A 22,274-nucleotide genomic window follows, 5' to 3' on the forward strand; every position below is an offset into this window, starting at 1 on the left:
AAAAAGCTTTAAGCGGCTGAAGCGGAACTATTTTTGCCGACATTCGAGGAACAATTGCGCGATTGTAATCTTGTTATTCAGATATTGTTGGCATCATTGCCGAAGTCGCGTCGCAATTCCAACGGCAGTTTGGAACGTGTTATTTTTATCGGGCTGGGCACACATTGTCTTTCCCCCACATAGGTTTACGTACCGCTTGAAGATTCGATTTCATTTCTAGCAGGAGACGTGGTCCGACAAGTTGTAGCTCGCGAGGGAAAAAATCGATCGAGGTCGGGAACAAGGAATTCCCGAAAGGGGATTTTCTTCTGCCCCACCGAGCTGATCCTTTCTCTCCCCTTCTCGCTGCCAGCCTGTCCCCGTCTGTTGCTTTCCCGCTTCTTTTTCTTAGTAACCAACTATCGTATTCATGTCCCCTTCTTGTTCCACGCCCGCATTTCAGAGAATAAAAAAAAAGGGGGGAAAGGAAACGCATGGTAGAGAAGGTGCGTCGATATGTACCAGGGGATCGTTTCAATGATTAAGAGCAACGTAGCTGCTTTTTTTCCACCCCTCGTGAAAAAAAATGAGTCTCTTAAAGCATGGATATTCCTTCCCCCCTAGTCGTAATAACAGTGATCTTGGATCGGCCATTTTCAGAACTAGACAATGCTATACCGCTCGTGTGTTCCAATTTTGACGACGTTTCTCTTTCCGCGGATTAACACGTGTACCTTGTGTACCTCTTTTCAGAAATATATTAAGTTATAAATATATATGGTACAACATTTCCTTTTGTCATGAAACTTCGGAAACTTCGCTGTACATTACATTCATTACACGTATATCTGTGATTTGCACGCGTAACAACGTAGAAAATTTATATTCGTAAACTGGAATTAAGGAATTATTTACATCGTTGCATTGGATCGCTCCCTATAACCATTAACCGAAAGTAGAACGTATACTAGTCATTTCGACGCCACGTAATTTGCGACCACCATTATATACGACATTTGTAATTCAATTTATTTATTTCAGACAATTAATGTGATTTATCGCATTGCGACACGTTATGGTATTAACATATTTAATGAAATGTATCGCACGTAAGTATATGTACGTGTAATATTTGGGCGGAAAAAGGCCGATTAAAACTGTTATCATCGTTTCATTCCCAGAGGTTACACCTACGTACGAATACACAGACACACACACATATAGACGAAAGTTTACGACTCGGATAAAGGACCTGATTACTTTAATGGTAACATCGATCTCAAAGAAAAATTCTTTATAAAGATATACATTTATCTTCCTTATATTAACTCGGTCAAACGTAGTGTAGATATTGTACGAGGTCTTCGTGTCGAACGTAACTAGGACAAACGTTACACGTCGCCGATTTTCATAATGATATTGCAATTAACTTCAGTCTCTCGACAACAGACATTACAAGTCGTTCACGCTGCTATTCCGTAGGGAGACGTTGTCGTTATTATTTTAGATGTATATTTATCTATGAGACATTTTCTTTGATACACTCTAACAGCTCAAATAATAATATACCTTGCCGCTTTAGCTTCCTCCCTCCCTTTCTTTTTCTTGTCCCAACCGCTGGCGGATAAGCGAAGGAAAACAATCGATCATCCTCGACATTTCGCAATTTTCTCCTTTCGATCATTCTCACCCACTTCGTTGTTCTTTGTGCTGCTTGTAGCAGAAAATACCGTGAAACAAACTCGGTGGAAGGAATTAATGCTCTTCTAGAACGTTGCACGGAACGTAACTTACAGTCAGTAAGATTTCCTCGTGTTCGGCTAGTTGGGACATCGTAATTTTGGATTTTCTCGTCGCACATGTGCAGTTTACTGTCCGGACATTCACGCGGAGTCCTAACTGCGCTAACTACCGTAACTTATGATCATTTACTAAGGAAAACACGACAACGTTTCTCAACATCTATCGTGCCACAAAGAAGACATTTAAGATAACCTTGCCAAAACCTCGATTCTTATTGTTTCCAAGCTTATTTATTGCTCGTAGAAAGAGAGCCTGTAAACTGTATTTTTGTACAAATTTCTATTTGTAAGAATACTCAAACCACTTGTGTACGAAACATACTGAACCTATCGATAATCTTAAAATATTGCATTATAGAGTGGAACAGAGATTTCAATAATTTCAAGCAACGCTAGGACGTATTGGAAGTAAATGAATTAACAAGTAACAGACGTGATTCAAAATTGAATCATTCTGTAGATCTTTTATGGAAGTGATCAGATATAAGATGACAAAACACGTAACTTGCTGTTTTTCGTAAACAGAATCGCATAAAAGATAGTTTATATGAACTTTTCTCATTAGCTTCAAGCGCTGAGGAGAAAAGATATAGTACGCAGAAGCTTGTAGCGGTAACATTTTCAGAAAGAAAATTTGTGGACATATCTTTACAGATATTCTTACTGTATCGAATTACCTTTCCTAGCGAAGTTTAACACTTTGATTGCCACATTGGTCATATATGACCGGCCACGGTTTCTCCTGTGACGCCACGGTGGTCATTGATGACCGGAGCGCTTGAACTTCTCACAATTGTAAAAATTGAATGAAAATTAACAGTTAGGGCTTTTTGAATATAACCGATAAACAGAAGATACTTTAAAATAAAAAGTGCTCCATTGAACAATTAAACATTTTTATTAGAACATCAATAAAAAAAAAATGAGAACAAATCTTGCATCTGTGTTTGCATCCATATCTTTGAGGGGTAATCTACGAATATTATAAACACAGCTTAGAAAATAATCGTAAATGTTGCTTTTTAATCACATAATTGAAGTTAGAAGTGTGAACATACCTTATTATTACATATAGAATGAGCAAATACTGTTTACTAATATCTTCTCCACGTTTCAACAATATCTTCTGGACGTTTTGCTTACGACGAAATAACGAATGCGAATGGTTTGTTGAAATAAACGAAGCCTTGTTATAATATGTCGCTATCAACTGTTACCAAGGCGCCACGGTGGTCACCCGCGACCACCAATAAGATAAACGGTCCATCGGAGAAGAATGTTGTCTTATATCATCAATTTATTATTATTTTGCCATTATATGCTTTGAATAATAAAAATACTCCCGTGGCGTCCTGAGCGAGACATGTGATTTTGGCGTGGCAGTCAAAGTGTTAAGCTCGCATTTTTAGAATGAGAATTATAAGTTGATAAAAGAGCGTTGTGAACAAAAGTTACTTAATACTCGATCGATAAGAAAATAGAATATTGAACAATGTCAAAATACTTTTTCTCGATAGAAGATTTAAGATCACCTTTATTCTTCTATATGGCTATATAATTTCTTTCATCGGGTATGATAAATATCGAGGAAAAATTGTCATCAATATCAGATTAAGTCGATTAAGTTTTTTTCAGTAAGTCGATTAGAAAATCATTTTAAAATTATTTACCCGAGAAACACTAATGTAATTCAAAAATACTTTTTAGTTGCTAAAAATAATAAATAAACTCGTCGTAATTCAACTTTTCGCTTGTTAATAGCTTCATCCGACGTTGTTGAATTGGTTTCCATGCCTCCTAAATTATGACAATGTCATAAGAGAGTAAACGCGATCCTGATTTTTTGTCGAAGAACAAATATTTTGGCGAATTTTTAATAGCGCACTTTGTTACTGATTACATGTTCACAAATTTTTATCCGTAACATTTTCTCTCAGGTTACCGGAAAGCACCAAAAAATGTGTCACCATTTTGGTTACGATAACCATCTCGTGTAAATGATAATCCTATAAAAATGCTAAGAACATACAGAATAATACGATATGACTTATGCAAACGAATAACACATACCAGTGAATCAAAGTAAAGTACGGGGAAAGGAAGGATAGAAAACGAAGAAGCTTTGCAGTATTGGCGGAAGAAGTATTGTCGTTCTTTCTCAGCGATCTCATGGTTTCGCAACAATTTTATCCCAATTTAGCCGAATAAGCTTGAAATCGAAGAAAAAATTGAAACCGCGGAAGCAATTTAGATATTACTTACGTCGAGAGTGGCTCTCTGTGCTATCTGAAGAGAACTGACGAACAAGCTCGAGAAGAGGGTAAGAGTGAAAAAAATAAGACGTGAAAGGTAGTGCTCGTCTGCGAAAAAGAAGAGGGCGGACGGAAGGGAGCGGAAAGCAAAAAAAAAAAAAGAAAAAAAGAAAAGAGTAACACGGGGCGAGGTAGAAAGCCGCATAAATGAGAACGCCAGTGAAAACAGAAGGTATTCCAAGCAAGAAGAAATGGCACCGGAAGGAAAAACGAATACATCGTAACGTCGCAATGTTTGAATGTTCCGCCACCGCTAAATGCCCGTCATTTCAATGTCAACGTTCGCGGCAAATCGTTTCAAATTTTGCGAGTCTTTCGCGAAACGTGTCAATATATCGATGGCGCGTCACACTGAAGCGGATATCGCGATAGATTTCAATTCACCAATTCCATTTCAATCTTCCTTTCTCTATCGTTTCTATCGTTTATCGCTTTCCGTTTATCGTTTGTCGTTTCCTATGCCCTGCCTCCATTTCACAATCTATTGGAAAATATTAAAAGTCGCGCGAGCGATTTGAATATTTTCAGTGTTTCCGGCAAACACGTTTCTCGATGCTTGATTGCTAGGAAGGTGAGGCTGTCTGCCTTCCAAGGAGAAGATTGAAAGATAACACGGCTCGAGAGAAGAAATGGAAGGAACGTGAAAACGTAAGAGGATAAAGACACATAGAGATGAAGATACGAACGGAGAACGGAGAAATCTCGGAGCGAAACGTGCGAGACAAGAGTAATGTCGTGCTGTCCCGTTAACGCCCGTGAAATATTTTCTACCGTAGAGAAAACACAGGAATGCGCCGATGCGCGACGATTTAACAACCTTTAATAAACCAACTTTTCGTTGTCATTTTCTATTTCGTACGCATTCACGACTGACTTTACGTTATTTTCAATATTAGCAACGTCACTCTCGATTATTCTCTCCCAAACCTGTCTATCACGTTGTTTTATCCTTTGTACGTTCATACGTGGAAGTACTCGAATGCTTACGTTTGTAAATTCTAATGGAAAAGATACGAATATCCAATTGAAACGTTTAAAACAATACAGCGTATAAGGAATGAAGAATTTGCTAAGAAATTAGTACTACTCGTAGATTATTGTTACAATTACTATGCGCATGTGTTTATGTCATTCTTAATCTCTTTCACAATCAATTACACATCCGTTACGTATGAAAGCAATTTCGTTGTTGATATTTTGCAGTGAAAAATGATACCAATCGTCACAAAAATTACGTTCTATATTACATATTCAACGCGATTCTTCTCTGGCAAATTTTAATTATAGCTTCTCCTGTGAAACACACAAAACTAGTTTCTCGATTCTTATCTCTCGAAAACTGTCTGACAATGTGTTAGGAATAATAAGCTTATTGTAACATAGACAATAAATAAAATTGAATGGAAAATTTAATTAAAGATATGAAGATTCAATATCCTGTTTCCAGACTGCTGAAAACAAAGGATCGAAAATGTATTATCATTAAAAAAAAAGACTCGTATTATAATTGATTGTATCGTGATAAACAATTTTGGTATTTACTTTCAGTTTTCTCAAACGGTAGAATAAGAAACGCAGACTCAGACATATAAAAAGATAAGCACATTCTTACATTTTATAAAAGTAGCACTGATACTGTTTAATTAAAGCCCCACTGAAGTGTTATTTCATCATTTTTTACATTTTTCACCTATCTGCATATTTTCTCTTCCATTTATCTTTTAAAGCACGATGTAGAAACAAGAAGTCGTTCACAATTAGCGGGGAAAATTATTATCCTGAAACAACTACTCCGTTAAAATACCTTTAACCGACTAATTTGTTTAGCGCAGCTTAATTTGAAATTCATCGCTGTATTAGTTTCGTTTTTATGGGATTTTCGTGTTTGACTGCCAAATCTAGAGTACCATCGAGAGAATCAAGATGATTTTCTTGCCACTTTATTGTAATTTTTATTCCTTTCTTTACACTTCTCTGACATTTTCTAGTTTTTTCAATTTTCTAAAAATTTACATCGTTGCGTATACTTTGTACTAGTTTGTCTTTCAGAATTCCAATTTTTCTGGTAATTTCATATTACTTAGAAGGACGTTTCGCTGAAATCTTATCAAGTGGATTATACAAAGTTCCATTAACAGTGTAATGAGATACACGATTACATTAGTAGAGTTTAAAAGAAAGCTGAAAATGTATATAGAAGTTACAGGGTATATTTAGCGTTAGTGTATATCATAGAATATAATACTTTCACGTAAGTTATCAATAAATGTGATAAAAATTTCATGAACGATGACCAATATGGTATCACATGAATAATAAAATAGAAAATATTTATAGTGCAATAAACATGTTTGTGTAAAATATAAAGTTGGAAAGATCAAATTCTCAAGAAATATGTCCGATAACATAGATATGGAACTACTGAAGGCTATAAAAATGAAATATTGTGTTATTCTCTTTTTATTTTCTCGGTAAAGAAGAGGAATATGTATGATTTGTTTAGAAAAGATTAATTTTACTCTTTTTTCAAAAGCATGTACGTACGTATACCTTGTTTTCGAATGATTTGGTTTCTCCAAAAATAAATTAACTAGAAAGACAAGATAGGTACGTATTATGGGAACGTGACATTTCCTCTAGCTTTTGACAACAAAAATTTCACTCGGGAAATTACAAAACAAATATAAATTTTTCATTTGAAAGGAAAGTACTTTTTCGTGCCAACAAAAATATTATTAGGAAGATTTAAATTGTTTAGACTATACTGAACGATATATTTCGCGTATGAATAATATTGCTTAAAAATAACAAAGCGAAGAATTCGTTTATGTAGTTAACGATAAGATAGGCAGATGTCGGTAAAAATTTGCAACTGTCACAAAAATATTTTCTTTGTTATTCAGAATTGTCCAAAATCGTTCGCAGCGATAAATTTTTATTCGTTATTTTAACGTAACGTAATCGTTCAGAATAATCGATACTAGCAATTAAATGTTGTGACAACGACAAATTCTTACGAGACAATCTTTCTAAACGTCCAATACAAAATACCGTAAGTGCGATGTGTAATGCGATCTTATCTAAAAAAAAAAAAAAAAAATGATTCTTGATGTACCAGCTTGTAATAAAAAAATGCTCAATAGAATATTGGATGTTTCATCAATTGATAATTCAAGAGCTTCATCATGTTTACAAACGCGAATAAATTCATTCGTGCAGTACGTGTTGAAAAGTGTAACCGGTAGTGAGAAACGGTTCGCAAAGCTCATCTAATCATAGGACTTAGAGCTATGAGGCTATAGTCTCATCACGTTACTCCTTACTTCACCTTGGTGAAGCCAAAACGTCACCGCTGGCTTTCACTGCGCCTTCGCCCGCGGGCTACGTCAGACGTCTTTTCTCACAATCGTGTCGAACAGCTTTAAACATTCTATCAGACTGTCAATCTATCACGCCTACAATAGTATTTCGTTATTTAGTCGACCAAGTTTGACACGCTGTCCCAAGTCGCCGTACAGTCTACCTTATCGTCTGTCTTTGAAACATCGATCATTTACAGTGGCTCACAGAAGTATTTCTTCACTTTTCGACATCTTTTCTATTATACGAAACATTTTGAAATTTAATGTAGAAACACTGAATTGCCATATTTATATAAATAATGGACTCTGAAAATGTACAGAAATTATTACTTAATTATTATATTGTTACTTAAACAGGCAATCTTCCACATTATTAATAAGTCTTGGTATTCAGTGGGATCATTTTTCATACTTCTTGTATGCTTGAGGTGACCATTCACATAGTATACTAGTTTTTCTTAGTAGATATAAGTAAATGTCTTGCTACTTCTGTGTACAATTTTCAGATTGCATTCAAATCTTGCCAATAGAATCGTAGCAGTTGAGTCTCATTATAGTGCTGATGAAATGTCAAAAGTTAAAAATTTTATAAGGCTGTAATATATAATAAAATTATGAAATTTTATACAATACGCACAATATGCGTATAAAAATGTTCTATGGTAAGTGTACGAATACCATCGCGAGTCACTGTAGGTATAAATACCTTTAATACAATTCGTCAATGCTACTACCAAGGATTGGATATTATAGAAAACTACTTTCATCCTAGTAGTTATTTTGCTTCGTTTCTCTATAAATAAATACTATAAATACTATAAATAGATATATAAAATAATATTATTTGAATAACAATATATAATTGGAAAATAAATGTATAAGATTGGTTGTTTTATAGATCAAATGTATTATTTTATTTATATATTATAATGATGATGTATAACTTACTACGTTTTGTCAGTAAACTCGATACTAAGATACTTGGGTGCAAGATATTTGACAACATCTATTTACTAACTTGTCGACATACGTACATTAGGTCACGTTTCCACTGAACGTGACTCAAGCTTGAACCTTTATTAGCAGATTCGTGCATCGGAAGAACATATCCTTATGCTAATTTGTAATAGAGATAGAATATTACAATTCGTCATGCTATATACTGTAAACGCCGAACGAATTTACAATTCATCGTCAGCTATATCAACGCATTGTATATATAAATCGAAGTTCTGAGACTGTCACGATTCTAACTATTAGAATTACTCGATGGGATTGTTTGAGTTTTGCAAACGTAGCGCGATCCTCTTATGTATACTGAATATGTATATAGGTGACTGCTTAATATTTCCCAATTCAAGAATTAATTCAACGACGAACGTATGTATGTTTTATTTGATTTGTAAATATCCCGCAGACTTTTTGTCATTAACTTGATTTCTGTATTATTCGTAAATAATTTCGGTACTTCCTGGTACTGTTCGAAGTTGTTGAAAACCTTGTTCGTACATGTGAGCAGATGATTTATTGCAACTGTTTAAATACGTGGATTGGATTGAACGTGGATTAGAATTTATTATTATTTAGAATCGTCTAGAATTTGTATCGAATTTTTGCTTGTAACGCACGCTTGAAATTCAATAAATACGCAACAGCTGTTAAAAACGTTGTGATACTGCATTACAGTATTGAACAGGCTTTCCAACAACTTCCAACGTATTGGGAATCAATCAAGGAAGTATCGACAAATTAATGATTAATAGCTTGTAGGCATGGCTTAAAATCCAAAGTATTTATTTTCAGCATCCCCTGTAAATGTATTATAATTAAACTGATAGAACAGTAAATTATATTTTGTATACGACATCTGATACTAATATGCTGCAACGATCGCACGATGTAACAATGGCCTTGGTACGCTACACGTCAAATCAATGAAGAGCAGTTGATTATTCAACTGGTGTACCGTCATTAAAATGCAAAGGTAATCGTGCGACTAGATTTAAAAATAATCGTCAGTTGAGTAAATGTTTTTTGATAGATTTGAAAGAATTTGCGTTTAAGGGGAACTACATGAAAATAATAATTTTGTCGTATCGACGATACTAAATTCGTAATAGCAGTTTGTAACAATAATCGGTTGTCGCTAATGGGTAGCAATAACGAAACAATAAATTTTTAATCGCCATTTGCAATTTATATTCTTCAGATAACTACAGCAGGGGCCGGATTGGTTGCAATGAATTTTAAGCGTGAGAGATAAAGAGTTATGGTTACTTTAATTTTAAATCAAACCTCTATAAATATGGCAGAGAGAAAAATCAGGTAACGTTCTAGCTAACGTTAAAAAAACAGACAAGTCCTGAATTTTATGAGAAAATTAAGACGAGAACTTTATACACCCGTGTTTTGATGACCTTTTCAATTTAAGTACTTACTGTTTGCGTCGTCAATAGTTTAGTTCATCGTTCGTTCAACGATTATCGAGTGTTATTCTACGGTTCTAAAGATATTGAAAAGTGCCAATTGAATAGAAGTATAAAAGAAGGGTCTAAGTAGTATAGCTAAAAAATTGGGGAAACGTATCTCAGATGATGTTGAGCTGACAGTGATCAATATGTCTGTTGATGTTAGACTGTAGTTTTAGTCTTACATTCTCCACTCCATTCTTTTGGTACTCTGTTACGGTCGATTCTATGTAATCCAATCTGGTGTATGTTTCATGCTCTTTGAGTCTTATGCTCAAGCTCTTCCCAGTTTCATTATTGTATGTCTTGCTGCAAAGGCAGAATATTTTACAAGTTTGTGACGTAGATATGCGTAGTTTTACATCCTACAAAGAGAATTACGCGTAAATAAAGGAGGAATAATATGACAATGATAATTTTTGCATTATATACGTATATGTGTATATTGTATATTTTTATATATTTTATTGTGTTTAATCGACCATTCGCGGAGAAACGCGATCGTGAGAAAGCACGTCAACGGGAATCGTAAATTTCCGTTACGATTAGATAATCGACGCCACGAAATGATCGATTCCCTTATTTCTGTTACGATAATAGGGGTAGTTCAATTGAGTTTACACTGAATTAACATATTGTATATTTAAAAAATTGTCTAATTCAGCGAAGCTTCGTTTATAAAAAAAGACGAACAATTTATTTCATGCAATGTTAAAATAAATAATAATTTTCATAGGTTTAATTGATAAAGAAGTTTCTCCTGTCATTTTGTAATTTTATTATAGCGTTGATTTAATACGAACTAAGAAGATAATACAGGTAGCTTTCAGTAAGACGATATCAACGTCCTCTATTCTATCAGGAATTATAAAATGAACCAAAAAATATGATACAAAGGCACATAATGACGTATATACAGGGTGGTTGGTAACTGGTGGTACAAGCGGAAAAGGGGTGATTCTACGCGAAAAAAGAAGTCGAAAATATAGAATAAAAATTTTTCGTTTGAGGCTTTGTTTTCGAGAAAATCGACTTTGAATTTTCGCTCGGTACGCATGCGGTACGTTATAACGGATCTCACTGTAGATCGTTGTCTCGATGGAAAAATTAAAAAAAAATTTTTTTTTTAATTTTTATTCTATATTTTCGACTTCTTTTATCGCGTGGAATCACCCCCTTTCCGCTTGTACCACCAGTTACCAACCACCCTGTATATATTCAAATATATCGATCCATAATACATTGAATTACGAACACGCTATCTGTAATTAACTGTACGATGTTTGACGACAAAATGAAGGTGATATTTCTTCTACAGCAATTAGTTGAATTTTAGGAAAGAAGAAAACATGTCATATCTAAGAAAAACGAAGAACTACTTCTATTCATATTTGAAAGATCCGGAGAATTAAAAGATTTTTTAATATGTAATTTGGATAAAAACAATTGTTGCTTTTAAGAAGTTTCACATTGCTTTTGGCCCAGACCAATAACTGAATTAAAAAGATCAATAACCGAAGATATCATGAATTATTGGAATCACGTTTGCTTTTTACTAATATAACTTAATTTAATTTAAATTTCAATGATTGAATTTCAATGAACGCTCTGTAAAACGTAACCAGGGAAACAATCCATCGCGACCTAAAGATACTCACAATAAAAGGAGAAATATCAAAGTACAGCAATAGATATAATACACGTGTAAGCAATCACCCGAACCCACCGGTGACCTAACTGTTGGACAGTACAGAACACATCCGCAGACTAAAAAGACACTAGCCTCTAGAACTACACAATAGATTCAGCTGAAGTAGAACATTCACTCGCATAAAAGCCAACTGTGAGTAATTTCAAATTACTCCGCATGCCACTGTATCATGCCAGCCTAACTTGCTTACAATTCTCAACGAGAATTGATTATAATATACTTGATAATTAGAAAAAAAAGAAATTCACTCAGATCTGATTATGATATTATGACTATGATATTCGAGGTAATATTACGATTCAAACTTAAAAATCTTTCAATAATTTCAACGAATATACGGTATATAAGCATAAATGTTTAATGGCGAAGTTAAAAATGATAACGAACGACATAGATCATTCCAATAAAAATTAACAACAGCGATTTCAATCGCGAAAAATCGTCAAATAAACAATGAATCAATTGATTAAATGTAAAAAGCTTATGGTTGTATCGCTGTTGAAGCGAAAAACAGTCATGGTAATTTGTTGTTCTACAATTTAAAAATACGTACCTACACAATCCACCGATTGATCGTATTACATTTTTCACGCATTTAATATCTCTATATATCTCTTTCAATTCTGAGGTAACAAAGAATATTTTACATAGAATTTGAACAATGTGAAAGGGACAATACGCCGCAAAAAGTAAATTATCGTACCAATGTAATATTATCTTTCATAGCTTATCGATGTGCTTTTGTACTTAAATGCGTATCATTTTCCTTCTACATATTGTAGCTGACATTAGAATGCGTAAAAAGCGTACGTGTAACGATATGACCTTGGAATACCATCGACTCACAAAATTAGGGTTTAGCATGAACTTCATTTTTATCGAGATTGTACACGTCGCCGACGATCAAAGATAATTTTGTGACTGTACATTGCCGTGTTTACTATCGCAACACGTTTCTTCGCCAGATTTCTTTCAGAAACATTTATTGGAATATTAATTTTGCCGGCTTTAACTACGATGCCACGACACCGAGAGCATCGCTTTATGGCAGAACGCAGATTGTCGCGGTGATTTTCAGCAGCGGCTTTTTCAATAATATCTCGGTATTCTTCAGCCAGTGCGTTTTAATCACGCTTAACGCCAAGACTAATGTATCTTTTATAAACGTGCTGTATCTGTCATACTTGTCGTTGAACTTCAATTAAAATCGTGTCGTAGTATAGCGCCGAGTTTATTCGAAGCGCCGCTCATTTTCCTTGACAAAATTAAAGCAAGGCGTTTACAATGAACAACTTATAACATGACAATATGACAATATGACAGAATAATTAGAACTTGTGATCTTAACCCCATTATTGCTTACTTCCATTTCTGGCATTGTAGTAAAGGAACATCATCTCAAATACTTATCTATATAACATTTAGGAAAGCAAGTGGCGGAGATACCTTAGGAAGCTCATAGCGATCAGGTCCTCTAGATACATATTTGTAGTGTGACATGTTAAGTAAACATGTTTACTTACATCGAGTTCTCTCGCGTTTTATGCTGAGTCCGCCAGTGTCGATGTAAATAAACTCACATTCTAATGCCAGCTATAACACGCAATAGAAAAGAAAAAGATTGATCTATATGCAAACTAATACTAGCTTCGAACAAATGACCTTCGGGCAAAATATTATTTGCGCATATTCATCATCGTATCATTACGCATCACCAATACGCATATTCATTCTTTAATATCATATAAACTACATATGAAATATTTTTGTATGTCGTTGCGAGTGGAGCAAATATACGTTTAAGTGGCTCTTGTTTTTAAACATTTTTTTCCAAAAAAAAAGGTCGGATTGCAATCCAGGGTTCCATTGAGATCTTTTATCCTCACGATGAGTAGAATACGAGGCAATACAAAAATTTGGCCCTGAATTCCTCGGTCAGTGTCAGTTTTGCAGCTATTTTTTTCTACATATCTTCACTCATCTAGAGGTATGATAGTCGTGACAAATAATTTTCGAACACCATGTGCATAAATCCACATTTTCTGTCATAATTTTTATTTGCCGTACTTTGTTTTATAAATAGAATATATAAACTCATAAAAAAATATCTCCTCCTATTTCAGATTCAAGCATTGCTACGGGACCTGTATTTATCGCTCCAGTTGGAAATCAAACTGCTGCAATCGGCCGTGAAGTCGTTTTTTCTTGCTGTGTTCGCAATATTGGAAAATATAAGGTAATTGAATATAAATAAACTCTCACTACTTTACGGTAATGATTCACGAAAGCGGAACAAAAATATTTCACAAATATCTACGATTATAAAATTACGAAAGTTAACTTAATATATTTAGTTCTACTCATATTCAAAATGTTGCGAAATACAGCATTCGCTATATAAAAAATGTATATATATACACACACACATTTCTAATTCAATATACACATAAAATAAAATTAAAACTGAGAATTATATGATAATTTTTGTATTTATTTCGTAAAGTATAAAAATAATGAAATCCTCTTTGGTATTGCTAGATTCAGTTAATCTCTGCCATCTGATCTAACAGGTTTAATATTGTTTAATAGAATTTTTGAATCGATAGTTTTATTCTTAAGATCTTACGCACAGTTTAAAAATTCTCCTACTAAGAATGAAGTAAGCTAAACTAAAATACATCTTACCATTTTCGTTTTACCGTTAATATATTCAATTATTTACAAAGTAATGTCATTCACAATACAACTTTACAAATAATACGTAAAAAGTAACATGAAAGTGACGATATTACACGTATAGCAAGTGTTAAAATCACCGACGAACACATGTTTTCGTTTTGTATCAAAGAAGATCAAGCAATAATGTGCATTGAACGGTACAACGAATTTTAATAACGTTCGGTGATGAGTAATCTTGTATGAAACTTCGTTCAAAACGAGCAAAGTGTCAAATTAAAAAATGTCAGTCAGAATTTAAAAGCGACAAGTATGCGACAAAATTAAATCACCGAAGCTGACAGATTCTCTCTCTCTCTCTCTCTCTCTCCCTCTCTTCCTTTTTTCTTATTACCTACTCTCCCTTCCAATGTCTCGTATTTAAACAACGTGTAACAACGTGTTAAATAATGTAATGTGTCGTTAAAAATCACGTAACTACATAACAGAGAAACAGGTCTGTGCTTAGATCTGCATAAATCGTTTAATTAAAGAGGAAAGAAAAACAATTAATTTCATCTAGCGATAGGTACTACAGTTCAACGTTTGTGTACACTTCTGCGAAAAATTTTCCCTCGAGTACCTCTCGTTCCTAATCCAACCGAGAGTTATCCTCCTTCCAACGTTAGCTATATTTAGTAATAAGTTTTTCGATCGAAATCTATATATTCGAAGAGGAAGAGGGAACGGTCGAGGGAAATGGAAGCACAGAAAGCGTGAAGAAGGAGATAGTAGAGAAAGGAGCGGTAATATGTGTGTATGTGTTGGAAAGAAGAGAGAAAGAGAGAATCGGAACTGGATGGTGGATTGAGGAGTAAGTAGAGACGGAGAAGACACATTTTCCCTGGCGACAGATTCCACCCGTAAAGTATCCACCTAGATGAAATATTCGGTCTATAGAAAGCCACTCAAGGCAGCTTGGCAGGCAGGGATGGATTAAGATAAGCTCGGCCCCCAGTCAGATCCAAATAGTTTCCGGAGATCTTTTATGAGAGAAAATGCCAGCCAAACTTATAAACGTTGTTTTACTTTCATATTATTTTCAAATTGAATGCTCTAAAGATGACTGGATTATGGTATAACGAAAATCGACAGAAATTAATGCGATTTCTGTGTGTGGAATATTTTCTCTCGTCGATCAATATGTCGTACTTGCTGAAACGAAGGGAAACTAACGAGAAAAGAATAAACGATCAATTTTCACTTTAAAATTAATTACACGCAACACTTTCATATTTCTATATCACATTCGTTGTCGTCCCATTTTTCTAAAAAAAAAGCCGCATTTACGTGCGCGAAGATGTTACATTTCGTTACTTTATCGATCGTTCTCGTCGAATTTCGCTTCTTGCTCGTTTCTCTCACGATTCTCCCCAGTATATTCCTCTGCTTTCGATTAATTTTCGTGTCCATTAATTCCTACGAAATACAAGGCGGCGAACAATAATTTACGATGACAAATTAAGTCGATAATTGAATCAATGATTGGTTAATTTAAAAATGATAAATATGATCGATCCTATATCGTTCTCACGCTTATCGTAAATGGTATGATAAAGGCAAAATGAAATAAAAAGCGTGAAAATACGATTATTAAATTCATGTACAAAAGAAAGTATTCGCAAAGGAAATATTAGGTTGTCCGAAAGGTTTCTTTCGTTTTATGAGGAAGTAATAGACGCACAACGTTTTTTGATTTATGTTATTTTGTCGAATTACGTACGATCCATTTTGTTCTGTTGAGATAAACACCGCGACATTTCACAGACTTGGTTTCCTGTTTGTTGAATGGTGCATTGTTGTAAAAAACATGTTTGCGAAAAAATGACACTTTTCGGACAACCTAATACGTAAAGAATAGCAAAAAGTCTCAATCGATCCAATATGCAGATGTATCAAAAAATCATTAGTATTGAGATTATTCGAGCAACCACATGAAAATTTTTGTTACGGTAAAGAGTTGGTCGTTGGCACGGCAAAGGTAAGGAAATGACAATGGATTTTCCAGGTTGGCTGGCTACGTGCCTCGGACCAGACGATTCTCTCAGTCCACACTAGAACGGTAACGCACAATGCACGTATCTCGGTCTCCTATGAGACCAGCGGATGTTCCGGGTCCGGCGTAGCATCCGGTAACGCCTTCGGGGTGACAGGAAGTAGCCAAGCCACGGAGGAAGTCGTCAACGGCACGTGGCGGCTGCACATTCGTCAGTTGAAGGAGTCGGATAGAGATTGTTACATGTGTCAGATTAACACCAGCCCGATGATATCAGAACTCGGATGTTTGGACATTTTAGGTAAGAATTGTTTACATTCCATACAAAGCAATTCTTCTTTATTTTGATTAACATCGTACGGCTTCCCATATTCGAACCTCCATTATTCGAATCCATTGTTCTAATATCGAAACATTTTTCCATCCGAATATTCTTTTATTTGAACAGAACCTCTGCTAGTAACAAATGCTTTCTTTGTGTTACAAATACTATTATATGTATCATTGCATGTATCTATACATACTATAAAATAAAATTAATGATAATCGTATAATAAAATAATATAAAATAATATAATAAAAATAACACTAGATGGATTTTGATACGGTTCTCACCTTTTTAAGGAGCATTTATCGAGTAAGGTTTGGGTGTGCGAAACATTAACCTATGACAAAAGGAGGCAGGTGTCAAAAATATGAATCTGAATTATAAACCTTCATAATATACATATAATAATAATTATAAAAAATATAAATCGCTGTCACGACATGTACAGCGATTTGCTATTAGCGAGACGATATGATCTCACCCTCCGAGCGATGTCTTTTTATCGGCGTGAAGCACCACTGCTTATCGGATCGCATTACAAATATATAAATATATACGTTCAAATTGAGATAAATTTGTATAAACATTGAAACGAAACAATTTAAATATTATTTAATTTTAATATTTAATTTGTTATTTCTTTGAGGACGATTGACGTATATACATACGTATGTGTTGTATATGTCGGGTTATCATTAGGATTTAAGGCGCGTAATGATTCTTCGTTTGAATTAGCCATTGTTTTACGAAACAGAGAATATATTTACGCGAATAAACAAGATTTTACAAAATATTATGAATAATGAGTTTAATAAATGATAAGATTAACAAACGATAAGTTTAACTAATAATTAGATTAAAGAATAATAAGTTTAACGAACAATAAGAGGAACGAATAATATGTCTTACGAATAATGAATTTAACGAATAATGAGATTAACGATTGGTAGGTTTTACGAATAATGAATTTAATTAACGCTATTAACAATGTTCCGGGGTTCAAACGAATCCACGGTCAACGGGATAACTCTTTACTATGCGTAGAATAATTTTATACACAAAAATACGATTGCTGAGACACTCGGTAAATTGCTCGATGTATCACTTTCCAAGGCGATCACACGAATGAATATCTGATGAAAATCTTTTTCGCTATACGACTGCATTTGTTTGTTATATGCTCGCTGGAGACATCGAGAAGGTTCCAATCGTTGTTGCTAGGCAATTTCTGTCAAAAGTTTGTTGTATACTCTTTGGAAACATCGAGAAAGATCCAAACGCCGTTACTAGGCAGTTTCTGTCTGGAGATTCCTAATACAACGTGTGTCCCATTATATCGACATCTCTAAAGTACAATTCTATGTGATTTCTAGGGAGAACAATACAACCGATCCACACCTTCGTCAGGCAAAACGTTTATCCCGTGACCGTGGCTACGTTCGGCGACCAGTTGTCACCTCGAACCCACTTTCGCTTTCACAAATATCAAACAATTACAAATGACAATTGCTTAATTACAGTTATGATAAAATCTAGGCTAAAGCATTAGAAGGCTTCCTCAAAATTGCAAAGGGAAGGCTCCGGTTTTCCTTTCATCTCCGACATATATGTAATATCAACGTAGCCCATAAATTCGTATACGCGTTCGGCAAAAACAATAATTGATGAAGCCGAAACGTACATACGTACAGTATGTCCGTTTGAGTATCTATACGCGATTATTTCTGTAACTATCAGAAATACGAAAAAACGTTTCAAATGAAAGTTGTACAGTATCGAGGGGTCAGAAGCTTTACAATTTCGCTGTGCAACAATTGTTTCACGAACTACAGAACGTTTGCCAAGCCAGTAGAAATTCGCAAAATTTTCATTGTTAAAAATTTTATTTTTATAGAAGGTCATACATTATATAATGTCCCGGACAAAGACCGGATATGTGTATCAACTAGTCAGATCAGAAATAGTGAACAAATATAATTGCTATTAATTAGGATTTTACACCGCATCTACGTTGAAAAACTGAAATCGACGAAGTATTTTTGCTGTTAATCGGCATATTTTCTTGTTCCATCGAAGCGAAACGCGCAAAAAAATTTCGTGAAACGTGGAATTTATGATAAGCTACGCAAAAGTTGAAATATTTAAATAAACGAGGTTAATTATATTAATTTAAAGATTCAGTATTGCGTTTTAGATCGTGATGACGTAAACGGTTTCCACAATTTCTCATGTTATTTAATGCACGCAATAGGATTGGACAGGGTTTAAATCGTACAAATTATACATATATGGTGCCGCAATGAAATATACTGCAATTAGCGGAGACTGTAATGAATGTTACTTCGCAAAATGACGAAGGGTTAATATGGTAATCGAACATTTAATCTTTCTATTCAAATACCGGCGCGATTTAAATTACTGTGGTAGTAAATTGTCATGATCGAGGCACAAAGAAATCCTAATAACTAGCTAATCTTGTTATCGAAACTATTCTGCAGGTAGACTCTCGAATCTGTTTACAATGATAAAACTTTTACCTTGTTAGAAATAATTGCTTGGAAAATTATTTAAATAGTCTTACCAGTTAGCTTTTCCATTTGAAATCGATGTGATAAAGGCGTTACTTTGAAAATGTTCTTATTTAAATACTGAATACGGTGTAATAAATATTTCAGTTTTGTAAGAGTAAGTAAGGAAATAGTATAATCAAATAAATACAAATTTAGAACCATTTAAAAAGGATCACATTGTATCTCTTTAATTTATGAATCATTATACTGTTGCTTTAAATAATTTCGTCATAAAGCTTCTAATATAAGCAGTACAAATTCGTTGTATACCACTTTATTTGAAATATCGTGGAAAAGTTAAAAAATACAATATTTAATTGTATTATTTTTGTATATCTTATTTTATTATTGTATAGTTGTATAATTTTTTATGAAACATATTTCGAAAAAAAAATCTAATTAGGTCGGTAGTATTTACGAAAAGTCTTATTGAAAATTATATAGAATAAATATAAGACGTAGAAATTAAATCCAATATATTTCTTGTTTACTTGGATAGATGTGCAGGGTAGATTACCTGACTCTGCTACCTTAGATTACAGGTGAAACGTTTGTTATATGAAAAAAATTTTTCTCACAAACTTGTATGATACTAAATGTGGCATACAATATACTTCGGTAATTACTGTTTTCTAGACAAATACACCGCAATAATTTTTTACCCAGCGTTCGATACTCTTCCAAACTGCGAAACTAAACGACATATGTCATTTTTGATAAACTCAAACTGACATTTCAATGAAAAAAGCAACGTAATAAAAATTTAATCAAATATTACGTTATACTCTTTGCCCTGATACCATACGGTTTTTAGTCAAAATATGTTTTTCATCTAACAAATAGCGTACAAGTAATTCACAGTGGCAGAGATAAGGGTAGAAAGTTAAGTGACTCGTCTATACGTGAGAGTTTAAGCATGTAATATGGTTCCATATTTCCGTCATCGAAAATTGAGATAACCGTGCCATTTTCCTAAAGTCAGATAAAAATCTTCAAGATGTTACGTAAATATTTCTTTTACCCGTGTTACGAAAAATATATTAAATCTGTAGCGATCCAGCGATGGAGAAAGCTAACTGGACTTCTACCTAGAACAATCTATCAAACAATTAGGGTTTCAAATCACTAGATTTAATTATGCAATCGAAGGAATTCGTTTTCTCATTCCATATACTTCTGTACAGGCATGCAGAATATCTTATTTAAATCAATTCCTTCGTGAATACTTTCGAAGCTTTTAATAGTACTATCAGATGTTGCAGATAGAAGTCGAAAATTTCCAAGGAAGATGTTAAAATATCACTTGAGATTTAATGTTCATTTTACATCAATTATTAATGCAATAAAAATATATTTCGATGAAGAAGACAGAGAGTTGCCCTTCGTATAGCGCACTTTATGCATCCATCTACGAAATAGCTAACTCACGCCAAATTATGTTTCCCGTAATAACACGTTTATTCGAAACATCTGCCAATATCGTCAATAGTTTTTGACGCTTAATTAGTTGACAGTTATTGATTTAAATAGAACACTATAACGACTAACCATCCGATGTCAAGAAAGTACAAGCTTCTTCTCGCCCTTAAAAAGAAATATTTCTTTTACGACTTTTTTCGCACTCTGTGTTGCTTCGCTAGACACAATTTCCACGTCCGGAAAAAAAGCAAAACCAATGTCATTGGGCCATTGCCAATAAATCGATCCACCTATTTGTCTGTCTTCGTACAACTCTAGTTTCCCTGTCTTACGATACAAATTGCATGTATTTCATTTACAATAAGTGTTTCTTCAAATGTTGGCCAAATTTTCTTTCATAGCAATGTATATATTTTTATTAATTAGCAATATAAATATTTTGCCAATGTTACAACAGAGCAATAATATATTTTCACGTATTGTCGTTATACGTAAATCTGCAAAAGTCATTGCATCGTATTATGAATATGATAAAACATGTCAGTCATGACTTAATCAGACATTAATTTGTGACTTACAAATTATATTGTCCGATAAATTAAAATCTTTCTGAATCCTATAATACTCACTATGTGATACTATTTGGTTGCAAATACAAATCCCGAAGCAGAACTGATCTATCACTGCAAAAAACGCAAATTTTGGCAAAAAATGATGAGTTACGTGAAAATAGAATCAAAATATTATTATTAACAACAGCTGCTTAGAACTAAAACTATTAAACCTTTTTCTGAGTATTGAGACGAAAGGTTGCCTTAGGTAAATCATTAGGAAATCATCAAAAAGTTAAGTTTTATTATCTCGTTTAAAATCCTAGACTATGAATAACACACATACTCGATATTATAATAATTTCAACAATTATACATACGTGCAATTAAATTAGATTCTTGTTCCATTTTTACCCGCCGCGTCTTTTGATGACTGTTTCGTCAAATTTTTATTTATATCCTTTTATCGTTATCCGACCCTACGAATACTGCAAATGATTCTATAAATAAAATTCAGATTTTGGGTAGAATGGGAAGGCCGCAATGCACTATTTTTATGTAACTGTTGGAAAAAGTGTCTGCCAACTTTTATCGTATATTTCAAATAGTTATCTTCTGTCGATGCAAAATTTTGCTTTGCCTGATAATCTAGATCGATTACCACGTTTTATATGGAACCAGCAAGCGACCTGATATTTATACACGGAGATGTACATCGATTCATCAAATGTATCACCAGCATGAACTCGTTTAAGAAATTAAAAAAAAAAAAAGGAAGATCAAATCAGTAGAGCATTGAGCTTGCCATTTTTACGGCTTAATGTTTAAAGATTAGTCCATCCCATAATTTAAAGGGTTATTTATAGGCGATAAATGTTTATTGATGCACAAGATTTCAGTATCACATATTGTGAAAAAATCTAATGCGGAAAATTCACAGTTACCAGCAAAATTAGCTATTTCGTTACAATGAAAAGTCATACAAGTAGATTCTACTCGACACAGCACCAGATAACGTAAACTCTACCGACTTTACTAAATTTCAGAAACGCTATTGCACA

At 33.9% G+C, this 22,274-nt stretch overlaps 1 protein-coding gene across 1 annotated transcript in view; it reads left to right on the top strand.

Moving 5' to 3' along the window:
* LOC117159700 (lachesin) overlaps positions 1-22,274 on the top strand; it is a 94,512-nt gene that overhangs the window by 52,259 nt on the left and 19,979 nt on the right. Inside the window, exons 2-3 of the mRNA XM_033339796.2 lie at positions 13,758-13,870; positions 16,358-16,646. Of these exons, the coding sequence (XP_033195687.2) occupies positions 13,758-13,870; positions 16,358-16,646 (402 nt within the window). The remainder of the gene's footprint in view (positions 1-13,757; positions 13,871-16,357; positions 16,647-22,274) is intronic.

The sequence above is a fragment of the Bombus vancouverensis genome, chromosome 5, assembly GCF_051014615.1.
Source record: "Bombus vancouverensis nearcticus chromosome 5, iyBomVanc1_principal, whole genome shotgun sequence".
NCBI classification, from domain to species: domain Eukaryota; kingdom Metazoa; phylum Arthropoda; class Insecta; order Hymenoptera; family Apidae; genus Bombus; species Bombus vancouverensis.